Source organism: Malus domestica, chromosome 03, assembly GCF_042453785.1.
Source record: "Malus domestica chromosome 03, GDT2T_hap1".
In the NCBI taxonomy this organism is placed as follows: Eukaryota; Viridiplantae; Streptophyta; class Magnoliopsida; order Rosales; family Rosaceae; genus Malus; species Malus domestica.
In genome coordinates, this window is record NC_091663.1 from 20812872 (window position 1) to 20833953 (window position 21082).

The 21082-nt window shown below is 35.6% G+C and overlaps 1 protein-coding gene across 1 annotated transcript; it reads right to left on the minus strand.

The window, feature by feature from the left end:
- Positions 1-14487: 14487 nt before the first annotated feature.
- On the minus strand, positions 14488-19206 carry LOC114824124 (alpha carbonic anhydrase 7-like). The gene is made up of 6 exons (XM_029100519.2): positions 18931-19206; positions 18619-18836; positions 16577-16798; positions 15069-15233; positions 14841-14894; positions 14488-14724 (listed from the first exon to the last, which is right to left on the minus strand). The coding sequence occupies exons 1-6, from the start codon at positions 19025-19027 to the stop codon at positions 14632-14634; spliced, it is 849 nt and encodes a 282-aa protein (XP_028956352.1). The 5' UTR covers positions 19028-19206; the 3' UTR covers positions 14488-14631.
- Between the last annotated feature and the right edge of the window lie 1876 nt (positions 19207-21082).

A 21082-nucleotide genomic window follows, 5' to 3' on the forward strand; every position in this document is an offset into this window, starting at 1 on the left:
TTTAAGTCCCACTAGTGTTAATTTCGTCCAAATAGTCCTTAGAACCTGTTTTGAGTCTTTTTAGCTTAGTTTTGCTGTTTTGAGTGTTTTAAGTCAGTTTTGAGTTTATAGAGTCTATTGTTTGTTATTGAGTCTAATTGAGTGTTTCTAAGTCTAAATTGGTATTTCTGAGTCATATTTGTGTAGATTAGCATCCCTAGTTAATCCCCGGTCTAGAACGATCCCTACTTGCTTAATACGACAATTGTCATCAATAGGGTTTAATTTGTGTGTCAAGTTAATTTTCACATCAATGGACAATCCATTAAGATTAGTATATGATATGTCTTCTCTCAGGGAAAGTGACTGGTCACGAGTCATTGGTGTGACTGACACCAAGACAAGTATATAGGTGCTCAATAAAGAATTAGTCCACTGAACACGATCAACAAAGAGTTCTCATACTCATGTCACATGAGAACTCATGGTTGGGATAATGCAAAGTAGTCATTTGACCTGAGGCATCATAGTTGTCTTGTGGTTAGGTTCTTGATCTTTGACTATGTCAAAGTCACTCCATCAGAGGGTGTCCACGACATGGTTAGGGTTAAGCATGTAGCCATGGAGGCAAGTGAATGCGCAACAAGGGATCTCTAACCTTCAAACTGTTTGAGGGAGAATACTCTATGATATGATAAAAAATCTCTGGCCAGAGTATGAATGATATTTAGGAGGTCGTTCCAAATCACATTTAAGGTAATCATATAAGTAAGAGAATCACATTGGATAGTAGACATGAATAAACTATCATACCAAACAATGTGGTCAAGAGTATTGTATTAGAGAACGTATTGCATTGTAATCCTAAATTGAATAGGTTCTCCACCTCTTCTGATTAGCTTGAGAAGCCATGACATACTGCTAGGTGTCACTCATGGTTTGTCGAAGCCCTAAAGGTGAGTAATCACTAAAGGGAGAATTGAAAGTATTTTTCAATTCACAATCGATCGTTAAGAGTAACAATCGCCCACTACCTCGCTAAAAGGAACCTAATAGATCGTACACTGAGTATGGTAGAGATTGAAGAAACAACGGAGATCAGTAAGGATAATTAAATGATTTAATTATTTATGGCTAGGATTAATTAATATGTTAATTAATCAAACAAATATGTTCGTTATAAACCTCGGGTAAGTTTTGGGCCGCAAGGCCCAATGGGATTTGAATGTCAAGCCCATTAACTCAAGTTGTATGACAACTTGAAAACATAAAGGGCTTGAAAGCCCAATGAACCCTTAATGGCCAAACATATAGAGAGGGGCAGTGAACTTGGCTTAATTGCAAGTTTGCCACTCCATTGTGAGGTGGTATAAAGGCAACTTTATAGCCATTGCAACCTAAGGGTTTCTTTTGGAGAAAATATGAGAACACAAGCTCCATTTTTCTCTTTAAGAGGCCAGCCACCCTAGGAAGGTTTTACTAGCATCTAAATCTTCTTAGGTCACTCATCTCTTCTTCTAGTTTCTCCTTGGTGTGGAGACTTAGAGGTTCTCTATTTTGGGAACTTAGAGAATCCATTTTACCATCCTCATCCAAGAAATCCATGGAACTAAAAAGTAAGGAATGAAGGCCCTATCTCTTGGGTGATTAGCCTTTGCTTATGCAAAGACGAATCAACAAAGGTATAATATTTCTCAACTCACTTTGTTCTTGAGTTGAATCTTAGTTCACCATAACTACTAGGCTTTGAATTTCACAGGTAAAATTTTGTTTTTGAGTGCATACAAGCATGATTCCGCCTTTAATTGTTAATTGCATGTTGTAGATGTTGCTTAAATGAACTTGTTTTCACATATATTTCCTTCACTAAGTACAACAAAGCGCAAAGTTGAACTCAGATATGGAATTTCAGATTCCATAACCTCTTCAATGATCTCATTTGCATATAGCGTATGGAAGATCATAGGTATACTCAAAAGTAACACTTTCAGGGTGTAGTTTGACTGGTATACAAATGTACTGTCAAAACAATGCTTCAACTTCAGGTCAAGGCATAAACAAGTTTTCCCAAGATCCTTCATCTCAAATTCCATCTTCAGGTGCAAGATAGTTTTCTCAAGTTTTCCTAAAGTTTTAGTGAGATTCATGTCAACGACATAAACTATAACTCTAGCAATTCAGAATAAGACTTCATAGTTTAACACCGAGGGCATTCATTCATATCCTCAAATAATCACTTAGACAGATATACCATATCTGCCGGATTGATTCAATCCATAAGTGAACGCCTCAAACGAGTTGAGAAGGTGTTCCGTGGTTTGGAACTATTTAAGCCAGTTTATGTAATTCTTTAGGAACTAACATGTAAATCTTCGTATCAATATCCCCATAGAGAAATACTAAGCACATTCGTAATGCTGCTATCAATCATAAGACGTTTGAGAGAAACCTTGCACCGTAAGGCGTGCATCATATCGTACTATTTCATTCATCTCATTACGCTTCCTTTCTCACTTGTAACACAACAAAGTTACCTTAGGCAGTGTAGGAACAATAGTTCAAAACACACTTTTGTAAGGAATTTAACCTAGATTGTAATTTTGGTTGTCCAATCAATTCTATGTTGTTATTAATGAACGGAACACTATTTGATATCGCCAATTTTCATTTAAGTCGGTAGCTACCATATAAGTGAAAACAATATCGATGATAATCTCATTCTAATTTCATTATCTCATCCAAACTAGTATACTAGACCAAGAACTTCAAGTCTCAGGAGTAATCCAGATTAATCTCATGAGATGGAAATGATTTGAGATAGCGATCGAGTATGGATTCATGTCATTATATGAATCCTATGAACCGAGTGATTGTCATGCTCAAGCCAAGATAGATTGATTAGTTATCCGCCAGTGTACCAAACTATCCAACAAGGGCGTCCAAATCATCCAACAGGGGTAACACACCCTTTAGGGATGTTAACTCGACGTCCGTTAAATACGTCTATCCTTGCAGGCTTGTTTACAGCTGGTATATGATCTCGTCACTTTAGTTATATCAGAGGAATGCGTTTGGTGCAACATTTTGAAAGCTAGAATTCATTGCACTTACTTATCACACTTGTGCGATACGGGGATCGAGATGAGACATAATGGGTAACGTTTACGCAAATTCGCGCCATTTTACAAGAACGTTGACATTCTTATCTCCCCTTAACGGTGGGAAGACTGTCTTATTTAAGTGACAATCCACAAATAAGCAGTAAAAAGATCGCATGCAAGGCTCTAAGAGAGCTAGTGTGAAGGAGAATCATAATCGACAAAGATTTCACATCCTTCTTTGAGGACCCATATTGGTACGTTGCGGTGGCGCAACATGGCACATGGAATACACACCCAAATGCATAAATACAAAACATCAGGTTCGTACCCAATAACCAATTGTAACATCGAATAGGTTGGGTGGCAATGGACCTCAAGACGGACCAACATAGCTGCGTACAAGATTGCATAGCCCTAAGCAGAAACCGAAAACTTGGTACGTTCACCAAGGTCCGGGTGATCATTTCAATTGCACTTTATGATCACTATGCGAGGCTATTTGGAGTGAACATGGGAATTCGATGTTCAATTATAGACCCAAAAGACATGCAATACTTATTGAAAACCGTCGATATAAACTCTCAGGCATTATCCAATCTTCCAAACTTTATGGGATAAGTAGGGTGGTGAACCTTTAAATTGGCCAGGAGGTTTAGTAGCAATGTGTGTGGATGAACATGTGACCAGTTTGTCGATTCATCAACCAAAACCATAAATATTTATATGGTCCGCATTTTGGTTGGATTAGTCCACATATATGCCCTTGAATCCACTGTGAAAAGATGGTGCTTTTGTATCTTTGCGAGGGATGATTTAGAAAATCAATTTCCCTAATAAGCAAGCTGGGCAAAGTGTGCTTGTAGGCACAAGATCCTTACTTCGGGGGGTAAGGAAATGCGTTATAGCATCATTATTCGACCTCAATGTCCCAAAACGGTCGTGCCAAGGCATGTAAACTACTCAATCACTAGGCTCCAGGTCGACCACATGTGGCGTGTTCCCAGTTAGGAGGCAGCCTATTAACCACAAATCAAAGTTTCAGGCTCATTTTTGGAGGTGGTGAAAAGATATTCCAGTCTATTTTCTTTAGTTGTTTCATTATTATCATTGTTCTCTCGAATATCCTTAAAACTCAACAATGTTCTTCCAAAACAGGGAGAATATAAGGTCTTAATTAGGTTGGATAAACCTGAAGTCATTGCTAAAGATGTGATTTAGGCATAAAGTTAGTGTGTGTAGTATCGCATTCATCCAGACAACTAACATTCCCACATTCGTACCTAATCACATGTTTAATTGAATTCGGTCACATATATACAAGAAACATGATTCAATTAACTCATATTGGATGACAATATCAATAAGATTATCCATAACTAAAACATACACCAAACTTGAATCCAAGAACATGGAAAAGTGTTCACAAAGTAAATGGTTTACTAAGGAGATTCGGCCTACAAGGCTATCCATGTCAAAATTCTGCTCTTCCAACAATGTTCGGTGGAGCAAAATTAGTTTCACGCATTGACTACTAGAATGATACTCATCAACGACATTGGTAGAGGCAAGAACAGATGCATAACCAATGATCCATTCCATCAAGACGGAAGTAGATTCTGCAGGGTTAAGGTTTGGAAATATTATCCCTTAGTCTTGAAGTTTTAGGTCTTAGGTGGATCACGCTTTGGGCATAATGTCATACCTTGGCAGACCTTGATTCTACCATATGTTGTAAAAACAAACTCGAAATTAAATTGTGAAATAGACAGACTCAGACTTAGGTTCAGTATGCTCCAGCTGAATCTGGAGGGGTCTATTCGGTAGGTCTGTACTAAAGCAGAGTAATACCATTTGGTGCACCTCTGCTGAATCAAAGTATTCCATTCGGTGCATCCCTACTGAAGCAGAGCATTACTATTCGGTAGGCTTTGACCTAACTAGGTTAAGCCATTCGGTATACTCCAGCCGAACTGGGTCTATATTGTTCGGTAGACTCCAATCGAAGTTAGGTTTATATTTTCTCTCACGTTTGTGGTAGTAATCAGATCCGAGAATTTAGTAAAATTCCACTTTCTGCATTGTTACTTTAGGAATGAGTTAGAAACATGGAAGAATAAGAAGAAGTATTCTCAAGTTGAAATTCTATCAGATTTATAAACTTCAGAATTGTACTCATTCATGAATGTAATCATGGTGTGCTTCATGCAATGTTTTTCATGATTAGACTGTCCATATGAGTGAGCTAAAGAGCCATGGAATCCTCGTTTGGGAGGTACTTCCGTGGGTAATGCTTCAAGCCTAAGTCTTCAAGTGAAGATCATGGCGGAGGCTTTTTGAGCTTTTCCATGCTATTGTTGGATACAATGGTTTCTCATCTTCTTGATGGTCAAGTGGAGATTCATGTCTTGTTCCCACATAAAGTGGTTTCTATTAGAAACATCCAAATCAGTGAGGTCGAACTTGTGACGGTTCGACAATCCACTGAATGAAGAGAACAAGATTGTGAATAATTTTATAGGAAATAAAATATCCATTAGTATCAAAGTTAGAACATTCGGATTCTAAGATATGGTATACAAGATTTTCATGGATGTATTGTTTTATGAAAACGTCGGGTTCAAAGGCATTAAATTTAAAACTACAAGTTCAATCTAGTTTATGAACATTTAGTTCATAAAAGAGAGGTTCCTACAACAACACATAATACAATGTACTGATTTAAGTGCAGTGGATTTGAGTTACTTCGGGAACTCAAGTGTGAGCGTTTTGGGACTACAAAAGGATGTCAACAATTCAAAGAAAAGAAATTAAATATTGAATCATAAATGTCCAAAAGTGGGCTTCATGCCAATAATTTTGGATGTCATGTCAGATTAATGGACTGTTGATCACTTTAATTAATTCAATAGATTGGGACCATTCGGGGTTAATTGTAGAAGCAAAAATAAAATTTGACTAGGCCCATTTATTCTTTGATGTTGGCTATATGCTACACAAGAAATTAGGCCCAAATTGGGCTCGAGGAAAATGAGTAGCAACCCCAGCAAACTAAGTTGTAGGCCTTGATAAAAGAGAAAGAGAAGACAGCCCAGCTTCAAGCTGGGAACAGGTCGGAGGAAAAAGAAAAAGGCCTAAAATGGGGGCAAAAAAATGTTTGGGTTGCTGGCAAAAATTTTCTCTTTTTTTCATTGTTCTTGCGGACTGTTGGTCCAATGTAGAGGGAACGGGCTAAAAAGCCCAAGAAGAAGAAAGATCAGCCTTGGCGGGCTACATATGAGAACAAAAACCAAGCCTATTTTGTGGGCCAAAAAAAAAAGGTAAGCTAAGAGCCCAAGTTTCAGCGTGCGAAGGCAAGAAGCTGCAAGCTCAATTGGCTAGGCGGCTTGGCTGGCTTGTAACCGTGGCTTGTTTGCGATTTTGGGGGGTTTTTTTTTTTTCTTTTTCAATTTCTAGGGTTTTCAGAACCCAAAAAAATCATGCTTCTATTTTATTTCAATTTTTTGACTCACAATTCCCACATGGTGATTTTATAATTGCGTAATGCATGAAGGTGTGTGTGTGTGTGTGTATATATATATTGACAAATATATGAACCATATGCAATATATATATCGGAAGGAAATATAAATGCATCATGGGGAATGTTTTCATGTTTCGTGGACGTTTCAAATATCTTCATTTATTTTAAGCGTACCTGATTGGTAGAAAACAACAAAAGTCTTTGAATTTGTAAAAGATCCTTCGCAGAAAGCCGGAATTGCATCTCCAATGCGTTGTATCACATTCAACACATAAAAAATAAATTGAATTAATAGCATGTAGATCAATTCAATAAAATAATAAATTAATCATAAAAAGAATGATTAAAATGTAATACTCCCCTAATTGAAGATCAAACTCTCTTTAGTGTAGGGTCAAGAGTGTGCTGATAACGTGTTGTAGGCATAATTTACTGAACAATTATGGAGGCTAAAAAGAGATAGGGGGTGCGGCATAGAGAGAGAAGAGATAGATGTGTAGTTGTAAGGTGTGTGTTATATCACTCCATTGTGCCTTTATTTATAATAGTGGAGAAGGTTAAATCCTTACCCTAATAGCATTACAACTCTAATAGGTTAATATCTAACCCTAGAGAATATTCCAAGATATCCTTAGATACATTAGGATTTACATAATCACATTCCTAATCTAATAGGACTGCAACAAAACATAAATTATAATATTGGTAACTAAATAGACTCGAAAACTACTTAATATGCCCAACTCTTTTACAGTTCTTTTTACCATTTCATGTTTCATCATGCATATTTTAGTAAAACTACTATGTTTTTGTAATTTTTTAGACTGAGGAGGAGGAACATAGGCTAAAGTACCTCCAATTTGTTCAGATGGCTGCAACTCATGTTGTAGTTTGCTTCACAAACCTCTATGGTTAACTTTTGTACAGTATGTTGTATGTTTGAGGATCTCTCTAGGTCTTCATTTCTGCTTTCTTTCTAGATGTTGCAAGTTTGTAATTTTACGTGTTGCTTGATTATAAAAATGTCAAAGTGTAAGGCATTTGTTGCACAAGCATGTAAATGGTACAAATTGTTTTTGGTTTTGTATAGTAAACTTTTGAGTGTTACAATCCTTGAAAAGGGATTGTGACTGACATGAATAAATTCACTGTTTTGGGGATAGAGTTTGACTTTTTAATACATAATATAACAAAGGCCTAGAAAGTTTTTTGAAGGAATATGCAAATGATTTTTGCACATCTTGGCCTGTAGTTTATATGAAGGGACATTAATGTGTGTTATCTGCATTGGTCAAATGTGTGTTATCTGTATTAGTGTATTTCAGGGTGTGATTCCGTTTCCACCATCTTTTTAGTGCATCTTTCTGTGCAAATTAGTCATGCCTGTTGCAATTAATACATTCAATCCCTGCAACGAAGCGCAAGCACATTTTCTAGTACATACTAAAGTGGCTATTTGCAATCAGAAAATTAGAGATTGCTTGACTGGGTTGGCCAAATATTTCTAATGAAAAATAATGGACTCCTCACTTAATCGACAGATTAAATGACTCATTATCATGTATGACCGCCTATGAATGTATGAATGTATGTTAAACAGATTCTGGTGTAAGAGATGCACAATGAATTAAAGCTTAAAAAATTATTTCATTGTCATTGTAAATGTTTTATACGGGGAGGCAATGTAAAGCTTATTGTCTATTACAGTTTTAACTAATGGAAGTCATGAATACATTGGTTAATATAAGGTGATCAATTAAACATTATAGCCATATATGTATGATTGACCATTATAGTTATATACATAAGGTTAATCTTATGCGATCGATTAACCATTATAAATATTATTGTTGTTATTAATAATTGCATCTCCTGTGACACACCCCAACCCGGAAGGTCCACCTGAAGATGACGAATCCATAAAGTGTAGTGATGTGGAAATGTGAATAAATTTGAAACCTAAAAGTGACTAAATGCAAGAGTGCGCATGTGAGCGGGAATGAACCCATTTTACACGTGATATCAGAGCATAAGTAAAGTACAGTAAAAGTTGAATGAGAATTATACCATCCAAGGTAGTCACGTATACCAAGATTTGCCAAAACTCCTCGTTGACAAGAAAGCTTAGCTACTAAACTTAGAGGGGCGAAAAATAAGGATGAGTGAGCCTAAAAATAAAGTTTTATAAAAACCCTTTCGAAAACATAAAAATCCCTCGTCGTAAAACTAGTTTTCAAAATATACATATTACGTATGGTATGAAAATACGTACTGTAGACTGCAATATCTCAAGAATTCAATGTCACATATATTTCGTAAATAACCATCTAACAAACATATCATATTAAGTGCTCATCGACATATGCTGACACACGAGTTCATGCAGAGGTATATTGAGATGAACAAGACTAGGTGTAATAATGATTTACGCTCTAGTACTACAATCACGTGAAGACTGGCATTAAGCGTGTCACATATGAGTACTAATTTCCTATAGCAATCTAGGACATGACTGGCACCTACAATGGATCCAAAGTGAGAGTAAGGTGTGAAGTGAACATACACGTGAAAGACCTAGCCCAGGTGAGTACTGACACCGGTGCAACAATGATGAGCATATAGCGTAAATAAAATCATACAGTGGTAAATCAATAATTTACGTCGACATAATACTATTCATTGTAGTAAATATAAATAAGGTATCCCGTAATAATATGCATACATGTGCATCCCATGGGATTCGTAATAATCTCACAATTTTCATCATCGCGACAATTCTTATAACGTCAATTTAATTATCGCATCACTTAGAAAATGCATTATTATTCTATGTATGGAACTTAAATAATATATATACTATATAAAAGAAAAGATTCACTCACAAATACTTGCGAAGTTGTAGTCGTTCGAACTAGGAAAGTCGGAGTCTCTGATAGTAACCGCACCTAAGCATAATATTTAGACCATTAGTAAAACTCCACTAAAATGATTAAATTTGGGAAAACGGAGTGCAGATTTGAATTCAAAGAGTTGAAATACGCTAAGAACGGCAAAATTTACAAAAAGTCAACGGCTAACCCTAAAAAGTCAATCGAGCTGCCAAGGTGGTCAACCACGTTAAAACTTTAGAATTTCACTAAATGGATGCCAAAAACAGACTCGGGGCGTCGTATTTAGCATAGGAGGATTTTTGAGAAAATTCAAAGAATATTATAGGAATATTCCCAAAATATTATGATCCCATTTCGAAACTGGGCCGGGTTGGAACAACGGCTCAAAGGTCTAGATTGGGTTAGGCCAAAGGTTTGGGCTTAGGCCCTTTATTTTTTTTTTTTCTGTTTCTGTACCGTGTCAAGTTTACCTGTTTGGACTTGTAGGTCGCTGGACCCAACAAAGAAGAAGCCAGAAACTGGAAATTTTGGCCGAAAAACTTCCTTGGCTCTGTTTAGATTCTAATCTTAACCAAAACTAGCCATTTAAAAGCCAAATTAAAGCTAGGAAGACAAAGATTTAAAATATTCCTACATGGGACTAAGTCGTGGCCGGAGTTGGCCGGAAAATGGCTCGAAGCTGCCGATTCTTACTAGAAAATTGAGAAAGTCCCTGAGGTATTTTCTGCATCAAAACATCACCAATTTGCACAAATAATCCAGAAAACAACCCAAAACGTCGATAATGACGTGATTTGAGGGTGTTTAATCCCTACCTCATAGGAAAAAGTCAACAGATCGCCAGAGTTCGTCGGTGAAAAGAAATGGACAGTGGGCTCTGCCACTGCTAGAATCCCATGTCATTAGCCTGGGTTCGAGACGAGAAAAAAAATGATGATGGTGGTCTGGTATGGTTCAGTGGCTCATGTGGAGCTCGCTGGAGTAGGGGAGATGTATGGTGGCTTTCCTGGCTTCGGTGGATGCAAAGAAGATCAGGGATGAGAGAGTAGAAAGAGAACGAGTCTGAGGGTGAGAGATGAAGTGAGGTGAGAGCAACTCCACCGTTGGAGCCCTTCCCCCAGGCAATACACTATGTTATCCACCTAGTGAACAGTAACTGCCCTAATGAACAGTAATCCCTCAAGCAATACACTTTTGCATCTCCACCGTTGCACTTCAATAGCCCTGGCAATAGACAATAAAATATTAGTTTTTTTCTAAAGAATACAAAATAATTTTATTTGTAATTTCGGATAGGATTTTTAATCGGTCTCGTTGTACCATTTTCTATTAAAAAATTATTTTTATTATTTCTTTTCATATGGTGCATCACACCATTCCAAAACCTTTTTTTTAATTTTTTTTTTCTTCTTTTCACATGGTGCCAACGCACCATTTTTTCTTCAAGCTTAGCAACACATCCTCCCCCCACACCCAGTTTTCAACCCATCTCCTCCCAAACCCCCTCAGCTTCTTCAGCTTCATTCTCAGCCTTTTTGTCGCCGACACCGTCGATTATTCCGATTATGCCCTCCTTGGTCTATTGGAGTGAATCCAGGCACTTTAACAAAAACCCATCTCTCTCTTTTCTCTCAAGCTCCAACCTTTCAATCGTCCCCCGACAAACTCGAACCTCGTCTTCAATTGCTCCTTCGTCTTCAACTCCTCATCCAATTTGGAAGCAAACCCGTCTTCCTTTTCTCTCAGAGAACCTTCGAGCTTCTGAATTTCACCGTGAGAGCCACCCATCATTGCCATTTGTCTGTGGGTGTTCATCATCTCGACGACGACCTCCGGTGAGAGCTGTTGAGTTCGAAGCTGGGTTTTACAATTTTTTTAAATTTTTATTTTTACTTTATTTTTATTAATATTTTATATTTTTATTAATTTTATATTATGACCGAAGTAAGGGCGACGTCAGCCCTGCGTCAGATCCACTTGGGCTCTCGGGCTAGCAATTCCTCACAAGCCCGCTACTCGAGCCTCCACAGTCCATCAGGATCCCCCACGCTGGAGTCCACAGCCCGGCCTCTAGGGCCCTTTTTCCTTGCATGTTCCTCGAGCAAACTCCAATGGTGGAGTTGCTCTGATAGAGAAGGAAGATCGAGTGAGAAAAACGGGGAAAGTCCGAGAGAGTCCCCATTGGGGGAAAAACTGACACATGGCGAGAGATGAGAGGAGAGTTTTTTAGAGTGGGTCCTACAAAACAAGAATTAGAAAACAAAAACAATAAGAGAATAAGAGAATATCTAGTATAGTGAATTTTCTATATTGACTTTTGCTTCGTAGTTCCGTAAAATCTCAATCGTAACTCTGATTTCGGTTCTTTCGTATCGTCGAGTACTACAAGGATAAGCTACAAGAATGGGTCATACGTCTCACTATACAATGGTCAACAAAAATCAACATTCTTGCTTCTACGGGCATTTTCATCAATTCACTCTTTTAAAATTAATAAAATCATAAAATTAGGGACGAGTTGTTACATCCTGTGAGAGGATGCACATATCCTTCATTTGCAAATAACGTATCTTGAGCATATAAACTCAATAATTGGAATCGTTCAGTTTTGTAATCATCATTTGAAGATCACTTTAAAAAAATCATGTGAATCGAAAATCGTTTAATCATCTAAACGTATCAAATAAATAAACGGTTATCATAAATATGTTATTTGGTATCTATACCGTTAGTTTGTTCCGTAGTCTAAAATATCTATAATATCCCGATATTTCCATCGAAATTTCCGTGTTTTTTTACTACCGATATTTTTTTGGACTACCGATATTTCCGATATCATCGATATTTTAGACCTTGCTAAGTCACTCATGTATCTTACCATGCAATGTATAAAGTGTAAAATATTGTACTAATTCATTATATATAAATGATTATGGTGTGTTTAAACTTCTTTCATTAATTACTACATATTTTATACACTCACAATGTTTGCCAGCTTGTTATATAATCAACTTAAATTTGTTATATCTATCATGCAATGCATTTCCTTCTAATTTTTTGTGATAAACTAATAGATAATTGACTAAATAAACATCTTACAAAGTTTCAATAAAAATTTCCAAGTTTTTCTTACAATTTTCGTGGTTTTTATTCAATTTTTATCGATATCGATAATATTCTGATATTTCCATCGAAATTTCCTTATTTTTGAACAACCGATATTTCCGATATCATTGATATTTTATACCTTGGTTTGTTCTATATATTTCAATAACTAAATGATCTCCGATTCAAATGATACATTTAAATTAAGATTAAGAAATTGATCAATTCAAATTATTTAAATGAAGATTAAGAAATTGTTCCTTTTATAAAATTTGTACCGTTTAGTCATTGAAATAATCATAAAAAGTTCATATACTAAGCTTCCCTTTTAATTTGACCATCAATTCAGTGTTTGACCCTTTACCAATTTCATTTTATAATTTCCCAACAGATAAGAACAGATGTAAGTGTTTCCACATCTCTACTCTTTTTCGGACAGCCCTACCTAACACAAAAATATGATACCTTTGTATATATGACCGTAAGATAATAACCTTACATATATGACTATTTTTATTGTAAATCCGAACATGTATGACTATAACCATAACGGTCTGGAGACATGCCGTTGGTGGTGGGGGACTTGGTGGGTGTTGGTGGGTTGTGGGTCAAGAACATGATTGAACAATGTTTCAATGAAGAGGAAGCGCGTATTATTTTGAGTATGCCAATTAGCAAGTTTGGATGTCCCGATCAGATTATTTGGCATTATACACGGAATGGGATGTATTCCGTTAAATCTGGATATAAGGTTGCTCAGGACATGAATAGAAATGGAGAGCTTGGAAGGAAGGGTGTGGGACAGTCAAGTGAGGATCATGTTAAAGATCCGATCTGGGGGGCTATATGGCAGCTGAAGGTTCCTCCTAAGCTTAGTCATTTTAGTTGGAAGGGCTGTAAAAATATTCTTGCTGTAAGATCTAATTTACAACGACGGGGTATCCGGTTGGAGATCGTTGGCCCACATTGTGGGGATGATATGGAGACACAAGTACATTTATTTTTTAAATGTTCATTTGCTCGTGTGTTTTGGTTTGGATCTCTTTTGCAACTGGATGTGGTATCGGTGGAGGGGGAAGATTTTTTGGCATGTTGGAATTGGTTGTTGAAAAAATATGGTGTTGCGGAGGAGGGGATAGGCTTATGAGGTGGGTAGTTTGCGGTTGATGGAGGATTTGGAAATGCCGAAATAGTATGGTCTTTGAGCAGACCTTGGTCGAGCCAAATGTGGCTTTGGAATTATTGCAGAAACATTGGGGGGAGATTGAACAGTGTGAACAGTCTCAGGTGCGGCCTGCACGCAGTAGCCGACTAGGGGAAGGAGGGGAAGTTCCTGTGAGGTGAGTAAAGCCTCCTTTTAGAACAATTAAGCTCAATTGCGATGGAGCTTGGCATAAGGAGACGCGAAGGGGTGGATTTGGCTGGGTAGCTCAAGATTTTGCAGGGATCTTTAAGGGAGCAGGAGGAATGGGGAATGTTTGCTGTGACTCCGACTCTGATGGCGGAAGCGGAGGCGGTGCGAGCAGCTTTGGTGGTATGTGTGGAGAGGGTCTTTGGGTGTGTTCAAATTGAAACCGATTCTAAGGTCTTGGTGGACATGCTCACATGTGTTATTTAATCGGAGGCTGCTATGGAAGGTGTTCTATGGGATATTTCCCATCTCAAGCAACAATTAAATTCAGTTGAGTTTCTTTTCACCCCCGCTCTTGTAATGGTGCTGCACACTTGGTGGCAACTCATGTTATACGTGTCGGGGGATGTCATATGTGAGACTTTATTGAATCGAAGTGGTTATTCAATACTTTGACAAATGATGTAAACATTTCAATTCGTATCTAATAAAATTCAACTCTTTGAGAAAAAAATAAAAAAAAATAAAAAACATAAAAAGTGTTCACTAATATTTTATGCCCACAAAATATAGAAAATATAACATATTCCAATTGAAGACGCCGTCACCATTTTACCAACCTATTAAGGTCAAATTCCCGCGAATACCCAAATTCGCAGGGAAAATTATCATCCCCAGATATGATCAATACTTATTTGTGCTCCTTGCGCTTTTGTGATAGACCTTGATATCTCGAAGGTTGTGTGGTTGCACTGGCCTTGCATTCGCCTCCGCATACTGCATCAATCGATTTAAAAACATGAAACAAGATTTTGATTATTTCCCATTTTTCAATGTTTTTTTTTTTTTTTTTTTTTTTCCTGGTTTGGGGGTGGGTTTGAACAACTACTTACGTCATGCACAGCCAATCGAAATAGATTTACTTGATCCCTTGAGACTGTATGTATCTGTGAAGAAATTAATCAAATATGGCAACGGGTTACATACTTTGATTTTAGTGAAAAAATAAAGGTATTAGCAGTATTTATTGATTATTAAGGAGCATTTTGATAACTATTTTGTTTTCAATTTTTTGTTTGAAAATTGAAAATGAAATTGTTATCAAACTGCTCCTAAATTACCTTTTTATTGATGGTCCAAATAACGCCTTCAGTGCAAGGAGGAACAGTGAGTGAACCCATGTATCTGTAATAGGATTCCCCACGAATTTTGATTTCTCTAGGATCAATAATGCCCATGCTTCTCTCTTCCTTTTGATCAATCATCGATTCTACGTCCTTCATCAACTGTAATTAATTCACAACTTGCAACATGTTAGGGTCATATGGTATTTTCATAAGGTTTTTTAGTCAAAATGGTCTCTAATATTTGTATAACGCCTTACTTTGATCCCTGAGATTTGAAATCGATTGCATTGGTCTCTAAGTTTGTTTACATTCAATCATTTTGATCTTTCCATGAAAAACTTCATAAATAAAAATAAAATGGCAAAAATATCCTCAATTTTGATCAACATTTTTTTTTTACTACAAATGAATGTCTTAACGTTGAATTTAGTGTTTCTTTGTAGAACTGAATCTGTTCATTTTTTTTTTACTACAAATGAATGTCTTAACGGTTTGGGATTTGTCTAATTTTCTATAACGGTGATCTATGAAAGATGAATTGAAACATAGACGGTTTGGATTCTTGAAAAAAAATTACATAATGGGAGCCACAAAAACGTGTGTCCTAGATCATCTTTACAAAAAATTAGACAAATCCAAAACCATTAACAAATTCATTTGTACTGAAGAAAATAGATGAATACGGTGCTACAAAGAAACACTAAATTTAATTGATCTGTTATATGGTTTAGGATTTTGGTGATTTTTGGTAGATATGATCTTTGAGGTAAGACATAAAAGATAGATGGTTGGATCGTTGAAATACATTACGGAGTGGGTTGCACAAAACATGGTTGTCGAAATGCATGTATAATTTCCAACAATGATTGTGTGTTTAAAGCGTATGTACCTGGATCCTAAACCCATATATATATATTAAGTGGACGGATTTGTGACACTACTTTTTTTACATAATTTTTTACACACATTTTTGTGAGACCCACTCCATAATGTATTTTAACGATTCAAACCATTTATCTTTTAGAACATCATTCATAGATAATTTTTGTAAAAAATTAGACAACCCCGAAATCATTAAAACATTCATTTGTAGTGAAAAAAAAAAGATACGGTTTTAAAAGAAATCCTAAACCGTATTCAACAATCATATGGTTTCAGATTTGGGTGATTTTTGGAAGACATGATCTTTGAGGTAAGACATTAAGATAGACGATTGAATCGTTGAAATTAATTGTAAAATGGACCTCACAAAAACATGCATCAAAAGGTGTGTCAAAAGCTTATATCCTCGGCTTATATCCTCGGATCCTAAACCCATACATACATACATACATACATACATACATACATACATACATACATATATATATATATATATATTATTAACCATGGTGAAGCCAAAGATCTAACTGTTAACCATGATTAAGCCAAAGAACACATTGATACTCACCTCTTTAACATGGTGAGCAAATTAGGACACTTGAGTTTAGTTGAGGACGTACCGTAGAAAGGAAAGAATCTGCACGACCAAACTTGTAGAGAACTGCAGTGACAGCGATCTTGTTTGCTACGTTGGGATCGGGGCTTAGATGAACCAAGTGGAGCTCCATGTCATATATTCTGCCGTTGATGGAATGCTCCGCTGGGGCATGCCAGTGACATTGTTTTAGCGGATACTCAGTACCATTTATCTTAATTGTTCCAGCGTCGCCCACCCATTCAACCTGCAAATACACAGATAATAATTAAGTTGATAATCTTTTCTTTGTAATTCTTCTAGTTTCAACGTTTCATTTTCTAGAGAGACAGAGAAAATGAAAAGCTATTTTAATTTATAAGTTTTGTTCTTTTCATTGTCCTTTATTTCTCCACCACCCTCCCTCCACCTACTTATATATGTATGTATGCACATAATTAGAGATGGCAATTCATTCTGTTAAACCTGATAACCATTCGAATGGGGAGAATTTAGGGATGAAAATTCATGTATTTTTCAGATACAGGGGAAAATGTGAATATTATTCAGTTGAGGTTTCAAATATGGTTTTAGGGTTGCCAATCTGTATCCAGCCTCGAATCTGCCCCAAATAATATATATATGTATATGTATATGTATATTCATTAAAGTATTGAAATTATTTGATAATTTGTTTTGTTTTTCTCCTGTAGTGGTTGTTGTATTTGCTTTTGTCATCGCTTTCATTTTTTTATGGGACCAATTTGCCTTAATTTTCGTGGTTATGATGATGGCTATGACATTTGGATTCCCAAACTAAACCGTTATCCCTATACGTACGTAAGATGAATATAAAACTATGAACAATGAACTGAAGTTGATGGAGCTTATTAGCAACATACACAATATCAGAATAATAATGTTATTTAGACATATAAAAATGATACACTTGTTGACAACAAAAATGTTTGTTTTACTCAATGACTAGTACTAAAGTTTTAGTGATATTTTTCCTCTACTTGTAAGAAGAAACCTATATTTTTATTCATGTGGATGATGATTTTGATACCAAATTATTATAGGTAGCCCATTGAATAATTTATCTCAAATCTCATATTTTATTGTTAAATATTGTTCTGTATCAAAACTAAATAAATAAAAGGGTAAACTGTCGGTTTACCCCCTGAACTTTCACCTCACTTTCGATTTCCCCCCTGAACTTTTCTATTGGAAAATTAAGGACTCAAACTAATTTTTTTAGCCAATTTGCCCCTTACCGTTAGTTTTTCATATATTCCATCCATATTTCCGTTAAATGAGACCATGTGCATAACATGTGAGGATTGTTAAGTCATTTCACTCTTAAAAATGATTAAAAACTGAAAATAAATAATAATAAAAATTTTCCCTCTATTTTTTCCCGCTAATTCCTATCCTCAATTTTATTTTTCCCTCTCATTCCTATGCATGAGAAATAACATATGGTGTTATTGTCTTCATAAGTAGCTAAGTTAATCGTTTTCTTGAAGCATGTACTACCATTTTTATTTTCTCTAACAAATTAATAATTTGACAAATGCTCATGGTGTTATTGTCTCTAAAGCAGTACATTAATATAAGAAACATGTCCATAAAAAAGATTAAGGTTTCTTATATTAATGCACTGCTTTGGAGACAATAGCACCATTAGCATTTGTCAAATTATTAATTTGTTAGAGAAAATAAAAATGGTAGACAATAACACCATATGTCATTTCTCATGCATAGGAATGGGAGGGAAAAATAAAATCGAGGATAGGAATTAGCGGGAAAAAATAGAGGGAAAGTTTTGCTTTTTTTTTTTATTTTCAGTTTTTTAATCAATTTTAAGAGTGAAATAACTTAACTACCCTCACATGTTGTGCACATGGTCTCACTTAATGGAAATATGGATGGAATATATGAAAAATTAACGGTAGGGGGCAAATTGGCTAAAAAAATTAGTTTGAGTCCTTAATTTTCCAATAGAAAAGTTCAGGGGGGAAATCAAAAGTGAGATGAAAGTTCAAGGGGTAAACTGACAGTTTACTCTAAATAAAATAACATTACCGAAATATCATGGCCTCTGTTCTTGATAGTTGCATTACGAGGTCTGTAGTTGGTCTTGAGCTTCCCTAAGTTTGGGAATAATGTAACCCTGTGATTTGATAAATCTATTGGAGATTGCATGCTCCCGTTGTTACACGCCGCCCATTCTTCCTTAATCTCTCCCCAATGCTTTGGCCCCTTTCCACCCTCCCGAAGATAATCAAACTCTCTTTCATCCTCTGCAATACATATGCAGAAAATGCATATGATTGATTTTTTTTTTTTAAAAACAAAGGAAAAATAAATAAAAACATGTTGTGGGAGCTTACTTACCGACTTCTTGAGCTGTGAGTGATCTGGAATACGCGAATAGAAGTAAAAAGAAAAGAAAACAAGAATTTGAGATGGGTTTGCTTCGATGGGGCTCCATGTTTATCGCAAGCAGATCGGAGATTATTAGCAGTTGTTGGCACTACCTAGCTCGCAAGTGTCAGAATATATAGTGAGAGTAGGTTTATATATAAACATGGATGAGTTCCGTACCGTACGTAGTTGATAGAAACAGAAATTTAAATTGTACACAATTAATCAATAAAAAAAAACCAAGGAGAAGGCGTACGTATCAGAAGTTAGTGGTTGATTGTTTCGGAAATTAAGGCCTTACTACGATCAAATTCTCTCTTATTTAAGGTAGTTATTGCTTGTAATAAAAAAAAAATCGTATTAAGTTACAAACTGTTATCTACTAACCTAACATGCAACTAGATAAGTTCTACTAAATAATCAATTCAATTGATTCCGAAAAACAGTGAATTGAACGGTTAACATCTAATTGTTAACCATAACTAATTATAAAAATAATAAAATGAAGTTACAGACAAACAAGAAAAAATACACACAATCAAAGTTGACATTGTTTTGTATAATTGATGCTAACATTAACTCATAAGTTGACATTTGTTATCAATAACATTAACTCATAAATTGACAGTTGTTATAAACATATGTAAACCATAATCCTGTTGGATTTGATTATAAAGAAGAAGCTCTTAAAGTCCAATTATTTTGTTTAACTATTGTTTGTGAAATAAGTAAATGGTTAGTTGAGGAGGTGGGACAAAAATCCTTTATCGTTTATCAAAAAGTCTTCGTCAAGGTGCCGTGGCATGATGATTGTTTGGACTTTTATGTACCGTACACATGGTTCACCACAAATAAAAAATAAAACTAAAAATACCTACCGTACACATGCAGATCATCGTACTTGCAACACATAGATGATAATGTTGACTTCAAAAGCTATGCACACAGTCCGAATAAAGGCTGACAAAATACAAGGATGTAGAGTAATATTAAGGAGATTAAATTTTTTAAATTAAATTTGTAAATAAAATAATATGATTATAGATTATATATTTAATTAAATATCAATTAACATGTTTATTTTTTATGGAAGTTCTAACGAAAAGGGTCTGGAACTATTCATTCTTAATCAAAATGACATTTTATGTATGAAAAGTCCATAATGGATCATGTTCTTTTCTTTATTTACTCTTATGCCATTACAACGGGGTCAACAATGATGTTGACATTTCTATCTAGGAATACATTATTTTACATTATGCTATTAAACTTATGCTAATTTACAGCTAGCTCTTCAGGCTTCCATCATGTTGTCGATGTTATGCAGCTCTTCTTCTGTCAAATTATTCCAGTACTGTTCATCGTCTTCTACTAACTCCGCATCTCTTTCTCTATCTTCTTTCACCTTGTAGTATATTTCTATTGTTTCTTCTTTGAAATTTTGGGGCTTCCAATAAGGCTGATGAATGATCCTTGTCTTGCTGTAAATATACATCTCTTCTTCTTCTGCTACTAGTACCATGTCATACCTAAAATCTTCAAACTCATCTAAAGCAAACATTTGGATCCCTCTAAATTTTAAAATATCTTTGTATGAAGGAGTCCACCTATGTGAGGAGATAGGGGTTAGTCTAAAGGACTCTTCATTGATCATGGCTATATGTCTGGTTTTCTCCTTATGCATATGTACATACCAATCTGGAGGACTACTAATAAAACTTATGCAAATTTCTTTCCACCTTTCTAGATAATCTTCTGCTACTTTTATAAGCTTTTCAGGAAATGATTCTAGTTGAGAAATACGGTTAATAAATATTTTATCTAGATAACCAAACTCTAATAGTAAGGCAGGGGTAATTTTTACCACATTATGTTTTTTCTGATGCTCATAACTAAAATGCCATAATTTAAAATCTCTCATTTTAATCCTGGTCACAGCTACGCTAACCTCTGGTTTACAAATACAATTCTCTGTACTATCACAAAGACATGGAGAATACATCTTTGTAATAATATCCATCACTGATTTTGGATCAAAGATGGATTGATACAAGGCGCATTGTAATTGTAATAGTAACTCTTTCATGGACTATGATGCTCTGCTCAGGACCTCATTTTGCAT

Coding starts and splice junctions, on each gene's coding strand:
- LOC114824124 (XM_029100519.2), bottom strand. CDS start 19,027: ATGGAGCCCCATCGAAGCAAACCCATCTCAAATTCTTGTTTTCTTTTC. Junction 14,895..15,068: donor TTTGGACCATCAATAAAAAG/GTAATTTAGGAG, acceptor ATTTCTTCACAG/ATACATACAGTCTCAAGGGA. Junction 14,725..14,840: donor TTCGATTGGCTGTGCATGAC/GTAAGTAGTTGT, acceptor CGATTGATGCAG/TATGCGGAGGCGAATGCAAG.